The sequence below is a fragment of the Microtus ochrogaster genome, chromosome 7 (assembly GCF_000317375.1).
Source record: "Microtus ochrogaster isolate Prairie Vole_2 chromosome 7, MicOch1.0, whole genome shotgun sequence".
In the NCBI taxonomy this organism is placed as follows: domain Eukaryota; kingdom Metazoa; phylum Chordata; class Mammalia; order Rodentia; family Cricetidae; genus Microtus; species Microtus ochrogaster.
Window position 1 is genome coordinate 31,173,823 of NC_022014.1, and position 16,356 is coordinate 31,190,178.

Below are 16,356 nucleotides of genomic sequence, written 5' to 3' on the forward strand. Positions count from 1 at the left end.
ATAGATAGATAGATAGATAGATAGATAGATAGATAGATAGATAGATAGATGATAGATAGATAGATAGATAGATAGATAGATAGATAGATAGATAAGTGGTAGTAAGGTGGGAAGGTAGGTAGGTAGGTAGGTAGGTAGGTAGGTAGATAGGTAGGTAGGTAGGTAGGTAGAATCTGAGCAAATGCTCATAGATCTTGGGGTGTGGCTTCTGGGATCAGCCAAGAGTCCTACAGAGTGGAAGCTGAAACGACGACCTTCTACTGTTGGTCCTTTCTAAATGGTTCTTGAAGAATGAAAGGCAAGTTCAGAGAGAAATGGAGGGTATGCAACCCCTGAGGTCCTAGGCACAGGGCTGATTCTCCAGTCCTTCCTTCAGAGATGCTCAAAGCTTCTGTGACTACGGGTCGCAAAAGTTGCCATACGTAGCCTTCTAGTCTTCTAACAAGATCAAACCAGTCCCCTAACCGGATCAAACCCAAGCTGTACTACCCTCTGAACAACCCACTAGGGGATATCGGACTGGTTCTGGAATACTCTTCCATGACTCTGTCTCAGGGAGGATGTCTATGACTTCTCCATTGAAAATCACACGGCTCAGCTGCTCTGAACCCCTCCCCCATCTCATAAAGCAGTATCCCAGTATCATCTACTTACACAGCACCTTATCGAGCTGTTTGTTTTCTGAGGAACACGGCCCTTATTAACTTCAGCCACTCTCTCTGCCTTGCTAATCCTCGTGTAGAGGACTTCCAGTAAAAGGTGTGACGTGATGTTTATAAATAACGCTCAAGAGTGTTGAGGGTGTTTCTCTTCACAGGAAATAGGAGATTGTTGGAGAGAACTAAAATTAGTTTAGAAAACAGAAATAACCAGCAGTTATCCTAGGCGCAGCTGAACAGGTACTCGCAAGCACACTGGTTCCAAGAATGGCTGTTCCAACCGAGACACAGAGGTCCCCATGCTCCCTTGAGGGCAGAGGACCCTTCCTAATCCTAACCACTCCTTCAAAAGGTACGGAAATTCCAGCTAAAAACCTCTTCTTACACTGTTTCCTAATGTCAATAAAAGGCACTGGGGACAGAAAAGACACAGCATGATGATGGAACGGGAGACTTTAGGGTTGAATGATGGAAGAGTACTCAGATTCAAAACCTTCTTTGCAAAGAGACCAGAGAAGCCTGTCCACCGGTCCCCATGCTGTACCAGGCGAGCCTGGAACAGGACTCCAAGCAGAGTTTCTCAAAGCCCAGAGCATCCCAGGATCACCTGGAACTCCAGTCATGAGACCTAGCATCAGGTCTTCCCTCCTTCCTTGGCTCATGAGTCTCAGGCGTGTCCTGTGGGGCCTGAGAATCTGCATTCTGAGAATTTAAGCAATTTCCAGGCAGTTCTGTGCCACTGGTAGGGAAGAGCTCTGTCCTGCCAAGCTCCAGCTGCAGCGGGCTCTGTCTTCATCCAGGAGTTGCCCACGCGCCACTCAAAAGTAACAAGGCACAGAATCGTAACACTCCAGCAAGTCCTCCTAACCTGACGGACCCACTGCTTAGTCCACATCCACCTCTTCTCACAGGTGACGCTGGTGATAAACACACAAACTCCCTTTCCCTTTCAGGATCTTGTCTAGAGCTACTGCAGACTCTTGCCACACTGCCATAGGCTTTCCTATTGCATGACCGCAACCAAAACCAGGCTGTCCTGAAGCATTGTCTTAGCCTTAGCTGGTCACCACGTTGATCTGAGTTTGATCCCTAGGATCTACAGGATGGAAGGAGAGAACTGACTACTGCAAGTGGTCCTCTGACCTCCATATGTGCATGGTGCCGCATGCTTATGCACAGACATGCACATGTGTGCGCGTGCGCACACACGCGCTCGCACACACACACGCGCGCACACACACACACACAGCAAACATGTTTTAAAACATTGAGAGGGTCGGGAAAGTCCTATAACATGCATATGGCATGTTGGCATGTGCCCATCTGACTTCCAGGGCTCCTGTTGTGAGAGGTACAGGTCTCATGGAGCTGTCTAACACACACACACACACACACACACACACACACACACACACACACACCAGAGTGGTCCTGGGCTGTTCCATGTAAGCTGTGTGTCTGCGTGTTAGAGCAGACATGTTTTCCCTATCGAGGAGCAGAGCACCAGTGTGAAAGTGTCAGAGGCACAGGGCTAAATAAGAAAATGAAGCTTTTGTAATAGAAATGGAAAGGCTGAAAAGATACAGCCAATCAACCCGCCAACCAATCCACAGCAAACAAAGGACTGCAGAAACTGTCAAGTCGGCCTGAGAGACCCAGAGAAAGAAGAGTGAACCCAGCAGAGAAGATCATCCATGTGTGAAAGAGAAACTAGCCAGGTCTACAAACACACAGGTCAAAGCTGCCTGAGGTTTGCATGGCTATCACCAGGACCTCCCCAAGTTCCCCCAGTCCAGTTACTTAATAGCTAAAGTTGAGCCAGTTTCAGAAGGGGCAAGATCAACTCCCAACAAATTTAGCTTACGGTCCATCCAGCTCTCATCATTACAGGAGCTCTTTCTTCGAAGGGCAGTTAGCTCTGAGCAGGCAGATAGGCAGATAGCCAAAGGGCAGGAGCTTCAGGCAACAGCCACTGTTCAAGACGTAGGTTGTTATCTAGCCAAGGATGATGAGCCCCCGGAGGGTCTCCGTGGCCCACTGCATGGCTCAGCCCACTGCTCACGGGGAGTGGGCACACAACAAACATGAGCTCCTTGCATGACTAACTTCTCACCCGGTTTTCTTCCTCCCACACCTCTTGGAAGAGCATTCTACTTTGGAATCCAACTCAGATTGAAAGAACAAAAAAGCTGTTACCCGACTCCAAGATCGGCCTCCAACAATAAGGATCCCGTGGTGGGGAAATCGTGCCAGCTTTACATACAGAGACATACTCAGCAGCAGTTGTGGGTGCTAAACACTTCAAGATTGACATTCCCTGGTTTCACGGGATTGTTTTTTTTAAGCTTGAAAGGACCTTCAGAAGAATACTCAGACAGGAAGGAAAATCACAGCCAAGCCACCAGGAAAATTCCCATGAACAGCTCACATGGACTCCAGGAAGCCTTCCGCATAGCCATTTGCATGGCATTCACCCACTCCACCCCGGCAAGAAGCCATCAAGTGGCTAATTAGAGCTGGCCACAGAAAAGGGATTGAGCAAACACTTGTTGCTTGATAACCAAGTCATGTGGTACTTGCCCACTCCCACATCAGTACAGAACCTACAGATAATGCCGGAGTGTGCTGGTCTTTCACTGATCCCATGACACCTCACCTTCAAAACATCTGCCTTGCTTCGAACCATCTCTCTGCTGTCCTTGGCGTCTGTCTTCTTAGGGATACAGGCTTCCACTAGCCCTTCGGTCTCACTAGTCCCAGAGCGGCAATGGCCTCTCCCCACTAACAAGCCAATGTATGAGAAAGCAGCGGGCAAAAGGCAGAGTATGGATGAACTGGAAAGTCCCTTTGCAACTAAGGTTCCGTTTCTATCACACTGTCTTCTTCTTCTTCTCTTTCTTGGTCCTCCTTCATTGCCCCCTATTTTCAAGTGCATGGTAAAACATTATCCTGACTTTATGTAACTCGCTGCTTCTGACTCTGTTTTATACTTTTTAAATCTGTATGTATGTGTGTCCGTGTGTGTGTGTGTGTCCATGTGTATGTGTTCATGTTTGCACATGTACACACATGGAGGTCAGAGGGAAGTTTATGGGAGTTGAATCTCCCCTTCCATCATGTAGGTCCCAAGAATTAAACCAGGGTCACCAGGTTTGTCAGCAAGCCCTTCTCCTGCTAAGTCATCTTGCTGGCCTGTGATCTTTAAAACTTGATACAAAACCATGAGGCTCTGTCTGAAAACCTGGCCCAAACGTGAACAGCCACAGAACTGGACCTAGGAAACACACACGGAGACCAGCTGGGCAGAGAAATGCCCTAGGGAACATGCTGAGCCCCACCCATCTCCGCTATGGAATTTTGAGAGAGAAAGGGGTCCACGTGTTTATGAAAGCTCTTGAGTTGCCAGAACTGGACATTCTCGCACACTGTATGCAAGGTGCTTCTTCAGGAAGCATCTGGTCTAAAGATCATCCAGGATGGATATCGACAGACTGTCTTGTCTTGGGGAAACAACATTTGGATTTCAGAAGTCTTGACCCTGCCTGCCTGTCACCTACTCTGTCCCTTACAGCCTTGTGACAGGGCAATGCCATTTCCTTAGGAACTTAATCACAGACCAGCACTTTCTCAAATTCTGACCCAGAATAATGGTGCACATTTTCCAGGAACAATCTGATGACTGGAATCAGGCATATGGTGCAGGATGACCGAGTAGGGGTACTGAGTGTCTCCTTTTCTTCTCGTTGGTGTTTATCATGTCTCAGTTTAGCAATGCTCTAACTTCTGGTTTGTTGCAAAATGTACAATATGGGCATTACAAACCATTTTCACTCTAGAACTTATTTCTCCTATATACCTGTGTCTTGGCACACCTTGCTCCTTCTGTCCCATCTCCCTCTATCTTTCTAGACTTGGAGACTACTATTATAGTTTCTACATCCATGAAACCAAATCTGCTGGTCTCACATGTATGTGAGAATGTGTGTATCCATTCTTTTGTGACTGGCTTATTCCTGCATAACACGGGGTGCTGTACTTTCATCCATGTTGCTATGGTAGCAGATCTCCATCTTCTTTAAGGCCAAGTAGTGTTCTGCTGTAGCTATGCACCATATTATCTTTATCCATCCATCCACCGGTGGGCAGTGTGGTGGATTCCATGCCATGGCTTCTGTGAACAATGTCCCAGTAAGTACAGTGTCTCTGATATACCAACTCCATTCTCCTTGGCTGTATACCCTGTATCGGGAATGCTAGACTAACACTTTGAAAGATGTTTAACCCAAGCAAACATCATTGGTTATGGGCACACCCTCATCCTGAACATTCTTTGCCTTAAATGACTGCATGCTGGCCACAGTAATGGTTAGAAAGGGTGTTTTCACATCATAGTGAGGAGCTCTGCTAGGCTCTCCGACTGCTCACTTCAGACCTTGACAGAGCACTGGGCTCCACAGTATGATGGACGGGAGGAACAGTATAGTGACCATTCGATGGCACATACTTTCTAGGCAAAGTAGAGGTCCTGCTAAAAAACAAAATATAAAAAACTCTCCCAAAGAAAAAAATGCAAAGAAGAGCCTTGTCAGACTCTAAGTACCTTGAAGTTCATCTTGTCCAAGCGTCTGTCTTGTCTCATGAGTACACACGAGAACAGTGCAAGCCCCATGTTCCTCCCCAGAAATGCTGAGCTCCAAATGATTTTGAGCTATGGACTTGAGGGCTTTGAGATGATAGAAGCTATTACTATTTCTCCTACACAGACAAGAATAAAGGCTGGAAACACACACGAGTCAGCTACCCCAGTGACCTCATGACATAAGCAGCAGGCAGGTGAAGAGCCTTTCCTGGCAGTTCCTACTCACTCTAAATCTTGTCACCATGAAACTGAGTTCTTTGTCTTAAAGTAGCTCTTTGGCAGTTTCTGCTTTAACTTCAGTGGTTTATGGATATCTGATCTTTAACCTTGGAATGATGACAAACACTGCATTTTTCCCTACTGTGTTTCTGAAAATGAAAGTCAGATTTGAGTTTACTCCTTAACTTTATATTCTATTCCTTGCTACTGCTCCAGTTTGAATCTGACATACCCGTGCTCTACCCTGCCCCCCACGCACTACCGAGATTCATGTGAGAAGGCCTGGGCCACACCTTGAGGTGCTGGGGGTCGGTGGTGGAGTCTTCAGCAGGTGGGGCCTAACCTGGATGGGCAGAGGCAAGCAAGCAGACAGAAGTTCTAGGCCAGCCACAGCTATATGGTGGAACCCATCTTAAACAAATGTCTAGCAGAAGAATATTAGGCTGCTAAGTCACAGGGGATGACTTAGCCCTTTTCTGTCTCTTTTTTGTTCCCTGGCCACCATGAGGTGAAGGTATCTCCTATACCACTGCATGTCCCCACCACAACTGTACTCCGAAACCCTGAGTCTAAATAAACCTTTCTTTTTTTGATTAGCTCAGGTACCTCATTAGAGTGACAGAAAGCTAACAAGATGCCCTTATCAATTTTGTTGTTACTAAGTCTCCTTGCAGTTAAAAAAAAAACAAACAAAAAACACTAGGTGGTGACTATTAGAAAACTCTTAAGAATATGAAGTAAAACATTTTTTATTTTAAAGTAAAATATTAAGAAAAAACTTTTTTTTCTTAATAGCAGATTATGATTTCTTTTTGAGCAACAGCCCATCGTGACGCTCTTGACATGCATCAGAATTTGGAAGCTGTGCATTCAGAATCCCCAAAGAGAGCCTCTAAGGAACTACTTCTAAAGGCAACCAAGAAAGCCACAGAGCATCCAGCATCCTCACACATGCCTGCGTTTAAACAACACTTCTTCATTGTAATGCAATTCCCTATATTACAGAACTTACCCTGTAAGAGCATATACCTCAGTGACTTCGGTCTGCTCACGGAGTATGCAGCCCTCACCGTTACCTGATTATAGTGCATACCCATCACCTTAACCCCCTGCTCATTAGCAGTTGCTAGCCAGCCATCACGCAGCCCCTGGCAACCACTCATCTTCTTTTGGTTTCTATGTATTTGCCTAATTAGGACATTTCATACAAATTAAATCCCACAGCATGTAGCTCTCTGTATCGGTCTTGACCTGGCATGATGTTTTCGGGATCGCCCTTGTTGAAGTGGGTATCAACCCTGCTTCTTTCTTTTCTACAGCGTTTTGTGCACACGCCTTACTCTGTTTGCCCATCCATTGGTTGATGGACATTGGGGCTCTGGCCGTGGGTTTGGGGCTGCTGTGTGTGTGTGTGAACAACCAGGTTTCATGTGGACATGGCTTTCTGTTTTCTTGGGCACAAAACAAGAGGGGGAACATGGCATCCCCACATCTCTTTTCGATGCTTGGTATCTGGACCATTTGCTGTTGATTGCTAGTTCCAGCTAACAACCAGTGGGGTACACCGCATTCTTTACTAAATAATTCAAAATAACTTGACTTCTTAGAAGAGAATGAAGAGCAGTCTGCCTCCTTTGTCTTTGGACGTCAGCATACTGGCGCTGCGAATGGCTTTGAATTCATGTCAGCATATTGGCGCTGTCAATGGCTTTGAATTCACTTAGTCTCTACCATAAACAAGAGCTTATTTGGTCTTAAGAATCTGGTGGAAAATGAGGGGTGTGATATGCACCTAAGTGTGACCTAAGCAATACAAATTAAAATGGACGCTCAGGAAGAGAAAACAAAGGCTACACTGAGCCAGATTAAGAGTAGCTTTCTAGTCTAACAGCTTTCTACCATAGAGCCATTAAAAAAAAAAACAGGGGGAGAGGCTCTGAGGGAGAGGGGAGATGAGGGGGCATCTGGGAGGAATTAAAGGAGGGGAAACTATGGTTGGGATGTATTGTATGAAAGAATATATTTTTAAATAAAAATCATGGAGCCAAAACAAGGGCTACCCATGAGTGTGTGCCCACGTGTGTGTATGTATGTGTTTGCACATGCTCATACACATAAGAGCACAATGCACAATTTAATCAACTAAATGTGCCAAACAAAAACATGGCTCTAGTCTTACTTTGTGTAATACAGATGGACAGAAAAAAAAAAAACCAGACTGGTGGTTTGGGGTGCAGCTGCTCCTCAGGGCAACTTCTATTGAGAGGGAACTGTCAGGGCCACCCTATCTAGAGAGTGGGAAAAGTATCCAATTACTTTGAACAAAGTAAAGCTCAAAGAACGGTTTTCACAATGACTAGCTTGGTGGAAATCCTACCTAGAAACTCATTAGTTCCCAGAGTAATAAAGTTGAATGAGAATCTACTCAGTTAAAGGAAAATTAAAATAAGAAATCAAGAAAACTACTGACTATCTGGCAAATGAACACAAAACCTCAAACCCTGGCTCACATTCATGCCAAGTCTCACTCACACTCATAATAAAACATTTAGAGACACCAATTCTTTGTCAAAAAGAGGATAGAAGCAAATTCCATCTAGCCTGGGTTTTACATCACGCTTAACTGGACAAGCAGATGTCCCTTAAGATGGCCATTTCTGATGAGTGTCTTTATCGAATATCTGTGAACTCACTTATCCTTATACCAAGTGTAGTCCCCACCACCCATGTCCCATTCTGAATGCCGGAGGCTGAGCATTAATTGTAGCCTGACTCCAAGGACCTGGTAACTCTGGGCAGAGACTTTTAGCATATGGAGGACCCATTCCTGGATATGTAAAATTGATGAAATCTGTTAGGCCAGGGATCATCTTTGGGGGCTTTGCTAGTACTACAGGGAACATGGGGACATAACTGTGTTCCAATAAAATGTCAAGTGAATTGCCAAATTTAGTTTAGTGTCCCCTGTGTGAGATGACCTGGAAGATTCTTCCTGCCTGCCAGGGGTGCTGAGCAAAGTCTTCGGCTACTGAACCCTCCGTGTGATTGACAATGACGCAGGATGTGCTACGGGACTCCATTCTAAGGTGGCCTAACACATAGACCTTGATGATGGGTCCTGCTCACATTCCTATCATAGGGACTCCTGTTCAGTGAGGACTTCATCTTGGAAATAGAAGTATCAGTGTGAAAGGGGAGGAGTTAGGCTTTCTGATAGGCTCTTTGGATTCAGGAGGTCTAATCCAAAAGGATAAAAAAAATAGCTCTCCGAGCAGGGGTGGGGGAAGGTGTGGGGGATGAAGTAGAGTCTGGTCAATAGGAAATGGGAGATTTCCAAAGTGCAGCTGGAACCCTTCTAAGGAAGCCAACAGACCCCCTCCATGGCTGCTGCCCAGTCTGCAGCTCACTGCCAGACACCGAGCTGGATGGTGTGACATCTTCCCTGGTGTCCCTTTTACTCTCTTGCCATCCCTCAGTGCTCCGGGCTCACTATCTCCTAATAGAGTCTTACCACATAATCCTTTCCCCCGGCTCTGCTTTCTAGAAAATCAGGCCTAAGACACGACCTCAAATTATTCTCTTTCTTTAGGGAAAAGACACAGATAAAACAAACGGAATGACTTAGTTTAATGCATCCGAAGCTTAGTCCAATATGCTGTGAAATAGGGACTCACATAAGACAGAACCAACCCTGGCTTTCCATGCTAGGTTCAAGTCTCTCTCTCCATTCTTCGAATGGTAACGTATATATCAAACAACATCAAGAAGGCCAGCTAAGTGATGTAGCTTCTAACAACAAAGGGAAGCAATGCTGATGGGCCAGGTCTCTTGAAACAGCTAGCTGATGTCCAAGAGGCTCTGCTATTCACAGCCTTCACATTGAACCTCTGTCCCCAATGTCACAGTGCTGAGGGGTGACGAGATCATGAGAGCCTCACTCACTTGGGATCCATGTTCTTACAAATGAGGCCCCTGGGAGCTTGCTCATCCCTTCTTCCATGTGAGTGCACCAAGAGAACTGATGTCTAGCAAGCAGAGGGCAGGCTGCAATTGGACACTCAATCTGCAGGCACTTGTACTCCCCAGCCTGCAGAACTGACTGTTTTCCAGCCACCTAGCCTTTGCCCTTTTGTTAAATTGGTTCAACACAGACTCTTAACACTAACGCAGGTCCCTGAATGAATGGAGGAGGCTGCTGATGACAGTTTACCACCCATGAATCACAGTACACTCGGATTCAGCCCCAGCCCACTCTGGAGGAGCACAGAGCATGTTCCTAGATGATGCAGGAGAAGCATTTTCCTGCCACTGGTGTCCCTGGCCTCCCTGGGCTGTACTCGGGGACACTCTTCATGATGAATTACCCTGGAGAGGCAGGCAGAGCTGTGGGGAAGTAGAGGGGACTTCTGAAGTTGGTGACTCACGCATACCCGCTGGAGTCACTGAGGGGTCTACTTAAAACCAGCATCAGGACTACAGTAACCTATCTATTGATACTTCCTGCTGGGCATCTGGCTCATTCACTAACAGCCATCACTAAATAATCTGTATCTCCCCAGGCATTGGCACGGTCCTCCTATTGTAAACAGGATCTGTATTTGTTCCTGGGTTCCCCTCATTTCATGGCCTTTTCTTCCCTTGCTTGCTGCAACACTACCTTGCAATCTCCACCAGTTCCTCTCTGTCTCTGTGGTGCCCTCCTTAACTTTGTATTCAGAGCTGTCTTCTACAGGCTTGCACTGGGCAATGTGTCTGTACCTCTGACTGACTGAGATTTCTGTTCCACCCAATTCCACAGCCCTTCTGTCCCAAAGAAACACACAGAGGTTTTACATTAATCATAAACTAGTTGGCCTATTAGCTCAGGCTTCTTATTAACTAATCCTTACATCTTAAATTAGCCCATAATTTTTGTCTGTATTAGCCACGTGGCTTGCTACCTTTATCAGTGAGGCATTCTCATCTGGCTTCTTCTGTGGCTGGATCACCACTGCAAACTGACTTTTCCTCTTTCCAGAATTCTCCTGTTCTTATTGTCCCACCTATACTTCCTGCTGGTCGCACTACCTATACTTCCTGCTGGGCTACTGGCCAATCAGCATTTTATTAAAATACAGCTGATGAATCTTTACAGGGTACAAGATCATTGTCCCACAGCAACCTCTATTCTAAAGAAATGCAAATTCTAGATCGCCCCACTCAGTTGTGTATGTTGGGTCACTGCACAGTGGGAGCCAGTCGGAGTGGAATCCATTCTGCTCTCTGCATGCTGGGCCATGCACCCACGGGAGTCTCTGGACTTCCATTGGTAGCATGGATATCCTTTGAACCACAGATGCATCCATCTACGGGCTGGCCATCTCTTTCTGAACATGCAACAAGGAACCCACCATGCAGCCCGGATTCACCTCCTTTCTCCCAACTCACATCTGAGCGTCTCCCGCTCCCGTTTACTTCATGACTGCCACCCAAGGCAGAAAGCCAGGAGGCAGGAAAGCTCCCTGCCACCAGCCTGCTACATCCTGTCTGACAGAGTTCAGCCCCTGCCTCTTTCAGGCCACTGCCACAGACTGTACTGACCTCATTATTTCACACTTCATTTACGCTGTCTACTCCATGCTCCGTGCTCCCAAACCTTTCACCGCTGCACGAGGAGTCTTGCTGTAAGGTAGCCATGGGGTCCTGCCACTGTTTGGAGACTTTCCACGGCTTCCCGCTGCCCACTGGGTGAAGAGTCATGTCACACCCCAGCGTTCCCTCACTTCTACGTCCTTACCCTGCCAAGCCCATGGACCTGCTTTCCTCATGCCGCCTCACCCTCTGTCATGGGTCCCTCCTTAGAGCTCCTGCACCCACCGCATGCAGGTGACAGGTCCCTCACTGGAGCTCCCACTCCCCTTTGTCATGGCCTGACTGCTCGTGGGTGTTTATCTGTCTCTGACCCCTTTGGAGCTACAGTCTCTTAAAGCAGAACCTTTTCTTTATTTGGTGTTGTATATCCACAGCCTGACCCGCGGCAAGTGGGGGCGCAGACCCTCATCCATAAAATCCTAAATGGATGTAAAAGCAAGCAGATTATCAGGCGGAGAAGGGGACACCAGTGTAAACGAGGCTTTGCACAGAATACTTATTCTGCCCAAGCGCCCTCTGGGGGAAGACAGATTAGGGATTAGGGAGCGGGGAGAAAGCCAGGCGGCTCTCAGGATCCTAGGGTTCTGCCCTGGTGGATTCTACCAGTCACAGAGGACTGAGATATGCAAGGGGAGGCAACTGCATATTCTCTGCACATGCACAGGCCTTTTTTCTTGTCATTGTTCCTTGAGCAACACAGAGTCACAAGTATTTACATAGCATTGGCATCGGATTGGTATTATACTAGAAACGACTTAAAGACTTAAAGGGCGGGTGTGGGTTCTAGGCAAACACCACACCTCCTTCTATAAAAGACAGGGGCATCTGTGGGAGTTTTTAATCAGAGGTCTTGAATGTCACCTTAAGGGGCATCTGCATTTGTAAACTATCCTCTGCAAGAATGAGAAGTGTGTACTCAGTGCCTCTCAGCAGCAGGTAGTGGGCCTGACTTGCCCTTGATTTGCTGCCTGGACAGATGGAGGAGGGGTGCCACCTGGACAGATGGAGGAAGGGTTGGCATGAAGCATGCAAGTTGGGACAGAATTGGGGGGGTCCAGCAGTAAGCTACCAACTCAGAGGCCCCAGGATGGCTTCTGCTAGGTGCTCTGCTATAAACAGGCAGGAGGCTTCCAAGCAGGGAGGAGTGGGGGAAAACCCCAGCAGACCAACTAAACTGGGAGAGGCATTTCCCATTCCGTCCTTTCCTGGTCCTATCTACCTCCAGGGACATCCCCAGCCCTACAGGCTCTCTGTGGCACTCTCTTCAAATACCCCAGACCTCTTCTCAGTTCTTCTCATGGATAATCATTTATCCATTTAAAAGCAGGAATCCATTTAAAAATCTGCTTCCAGGGTTAACAGTGTAGCACATAGAGACAGTATTTGCCCAGAACATGGGGTTCAATCCCCATCAGCACACACAGATACCCCTCCACTGCTCCCTCACATGTACAAAAAAAATTAAAATCTGCTCCCACTATGAGCAGGGCAAGGTCATTCTTTATGGTATATATTTGAGGCTCAATAAAAATACGTGTTGAATTGACCAGAAAAACAATGAATACAATAATTACCTAATGAGTGAGTAAAGTTGACCTCCATCCTGAATGCAAGACGGAGGAGTTAGGATTACTCAGTAAGAGAGAAAGTGAGAGGGGCCAGTTCTACTGGACCCACCAGATAACCCAGCAAATCAGCCCACCCTGTTACCCACAAGATGGTGAACTTGTGAACCAAAGTCATCCTCTGCAGTGTTTAATGTTAAAAAGCAAAAACAATGTGATTTAGTAACACATGTCAGTTACCTGTAATTCATGCTCAACTGTCCAAACACAAAGGCCCTCCCCCTTTCTGCCACACATAAAGTTTTATTAGAAAGTAGCTGCATGCACTAGCTTAAATACTATCTATATTACTGCTCACGCTAAGTGATAAAGTTAAGTCGCTGTGTCAGAGAACATGACCCTCCAAATCTAAATTGCTGGAGAATCAGCTTACCAACCTGAGGAGCACACTGCACCCCACAACCCCAAGGAAGCTCCATCCTATGGTATATGAACAGTCAGAGTCCCGGAAGGAATCTGTCCTATGGTATATGAACAGTCAGAGTCCCGGAAGGAAGCTGCCAGACAGTGTCTGATGATACAGAATGCAGCTGCATTTCCATTCCTAAGTAGAGTAGTACTTACACTAATGGCAGCACATTCCTAATACACCGCGATGAAAAAGAACGAGTTAGATAAAAATATTCAAAGTCTAGAACAAGGCCTATAATAAATTGTTGCCATAATTTAAAGGATAGGATGGATAACATATGTAATTTATTTTTAAAACAGCAGCATGCCTATGCTTAGAAAATAGAGGATACAAATGCCTCAAAAGGATATATGTGATAAATAGCTCTGGGAAACGTGACTGAGGATTTTTAATGTTGATTTGAATACCGTTTTTATTCAGTGGCTTTTTAACCCTGAGAATGTACTATTCTTTAACTGAGGAGTGAGAGGGAGAAAGAGATAGATACATAGATAGATAGATAGATAGATAGATAGATAGATAGATAGATAGATAGATAGATTAATAGATAGATAAGATAGATAGATGGATGGATGGATGGATGGATTGATAGATGGATGGATGGACGGACTGATAGGTAGATAGACAGCCTAGAAAGGCATTTTCTCTATTTCCCTTTGCAACAGACTGGCTAATTTGAGACAAGAACAAATCCACCCCAATTCTTGCTCTTGAGCTCATCCAGACCAAACTGCATAGCACAGATGGAGAGCTGTGTTCAGACACCCACTCCCCTGGGGAACGGCACTGAAGCAGCCTCTCCCCAGGGGAAGCGCATTCAAACAGCCACTTGCACCCCTGAAACATCAAGGCTCCTGAGCAGGGCAAAGATGCTCAAGTGTTTGTTTTGAGGAAGTGTGAGATTAGAACAGTTAAAAACAGCCCCACTTCCCTTTTCCTAGAAACCCTGGTCATAGCTCTTCAAGGGGAACACCCTGCTGAGCCTGCAGGTTAGGGTGCTTGTGTTATGCACAGTTCAGCCAGCCAAAGAAGCAGCTGTCAGCTTCTCTGTCTCCCTCTAGATGACTGTTGGCTGTCCTCTCACTGGGAGCCCTCCCCTTAGTGCAGGCTCAAAATCGTAAATTGTATTAATAACATCCATATCTCAGCTGGAGAAATGGCTTAGTGGTTAAGTCTAAAAAATGGCTTAGTCTTCCAGAGGACCTGGGTTCAATCTCCAGCACCCACATGGCAACTCACAACTGCCTGTAATTCTATTCTAGGGGATCTGGCTCCTTTGCATGGATATACCTGTAGGCAAAACACCAATGCACATAAAATAAAAATAAATTATAAAAATAATTAATATTAATATATACGGAATATATATTGCATGTCCTGGTGGCAAGAGGCAAGATAGAGCTATGAAGTTAGATGGGCAGGAAAGACAGAGGTCAATGCTGGAACCAACAGGTAGACATTCACATTCTTGGCACAAATGTCTACGATGCCCAGCAAGTCTACTTTTGCTTGTGTTGTTTCTCTTGGTTTCCTCGAGGCAGAGTCCTTGGAAATACAGGGAGGTCAGGATTTCTCAGCTGGTTTGTTTTACACTTCTGCCCTCAACCTGAACAGTGTCCTGCTTAACTTGTGCCAAGACTAGCCGTACTGCACAGCATCGTAAACCATCGGGATCCTGGAGTCATTTGGGAGGTCCAGGGAAATTTAACTCTTTGGAGCATGGAGCGCCAGTCCTATTCAGCTCAAAGAGATGCAGGGAGTGGTTGGGCGGCTGGAGGTAGGCATCTAATCCTTGCAACTGGGAGGTTGTCACAGGAGAACTAGCATGCATTTGAGACCAGCAGCCAGTGAGATATTTAAGTTGAGAAAAGGGTGTTACAGTAAAATCAGGGCGAGTTTTTGCAGCCTCTGATTCTCCGGTACCATTAGAATAGTCCCTAGACAGCATAGATTACCTTGACCTGTTGAGCTGGCTTCTGAGGTCATTTACGAACAATACAGTCCTAGAGTCTAAGGTTTGAGTTCAATGAAGGTTGGTGTGAGGTGTCAAGGATTCTGGGAATCTGAAAGTACAGCTGTCCTCTAAAGCTGCTTCCAGAATGCAGAGCGAGGCCCCAACACCTAGCACCAGGGATGAGCAGGACCCTACTGTAGCCCCTGGCATATGATAAACAATTCTAGAACCAGAGGGTTAAGATGCCAGGTTACCTTTCCTTGAGTCAGATTTAGCAAGGAAAAGCCCCCAAACCAGAAGGTGGAGCGGGAGGGAGAAAAACAGCCCAGGAAGAGGCAGACATTGCGGGGTTAGAAAAGGCTGCTCCTGAGCGGGACTCACCATTGGTAGTCGTGTTGACATAGTAACGGCGGCCCTGAGGAGACAAGTAGCTGTGCCAGCCAGGTGGAAGGATGACCGTCTGGCTCTCCTCTCCCGGCGGAGGGGGGACCATCCCAGGCTTCTGTTGGAGAGGAAGGAAAGGGTCAGACATACTTGTCATTTTTCACAACTGTTTGGAACCACAAAAATCACTTTGGAATCGCACAACTGGGATAGCCTGGCCTGCAGGCATCTCTTGGGACAGATGACATGCAGTATGAAGTGCCCCTCACAGAAGGCACAGCCCCACCCAGAGCAGACAGAACTGACCTTCTTCCCTAGCAGATGCTGAAAAAAAAAAAAATCAAATCCAGGGTGCTGTGCTTGCCAAGAGCCCTGTCACTCCCCATGGACTATGCAATCTACACCCGCTGTAGACTGTGCGTTCCACACCCGCTGTGGACTGTGCAGTCTACACCCGCTGTGGGATGTACCGTCTACACTCCACAGGACCACTGAGTACAGCAGCAGACACAGCCCCAGGCCTGCTGCGCAAACCTAGCAGAAGTAATTAATGCAGGCCACGGCGGAGCGAGGTGTAAAACATTCTCTAATAATGTTGAGAGTCTGTGAGAGCTGGGTTGGGTTTCTCTCTCTCTCCAGTGTTATATCACTGTGGCACAGGGAAGCGGGATTGTTTAAGATGAACCAGACACCATAGGCTTGATTCCTGTGACCATGCACGGTAACATCTGTCTTAAGAAACAGAAGAATATGTAAGTCGGAGCATTACGTGGAAGGCGGGCACACACTGCAGCTGCAGCTGTGATCCCTCTGGTGGGGCTTACGGACAATTT

At 46.6% G+C, this 16,356-nt stretch overlaps 1 protein-coding gene across 6 annotated transcripts in view; it reads right to left on the reverse strand.

Moving 5' to 3' along the window:
- Gas7 (growth arrest specific 7) overlaps positions 1 to 16,356 on the reverse strand; it is a 233,929-nt gene that overhangs the window by 69,462 nt on the left and 148,111 nt on the right. For 5 of the 6 annotated variants that reach the window (XM_026780029.1, XM_013347225.2, XM_013347226.2 and 2 more), the window contains exon 2: positions 15,521 to 15,641. In XM_026780029.1, the coding sequence (XP_026635830.1) occupies positions 15,521 to 15,641 (121 nt within the window). Of the gene's footprint in view, positions 1 to 15,520; positions 15,642 to 15,829; positions 15,842 to 16,356 lie in introns of those variants that run through there. The other variant, XM_026780031.1, reaches the window with a different exon arrangement.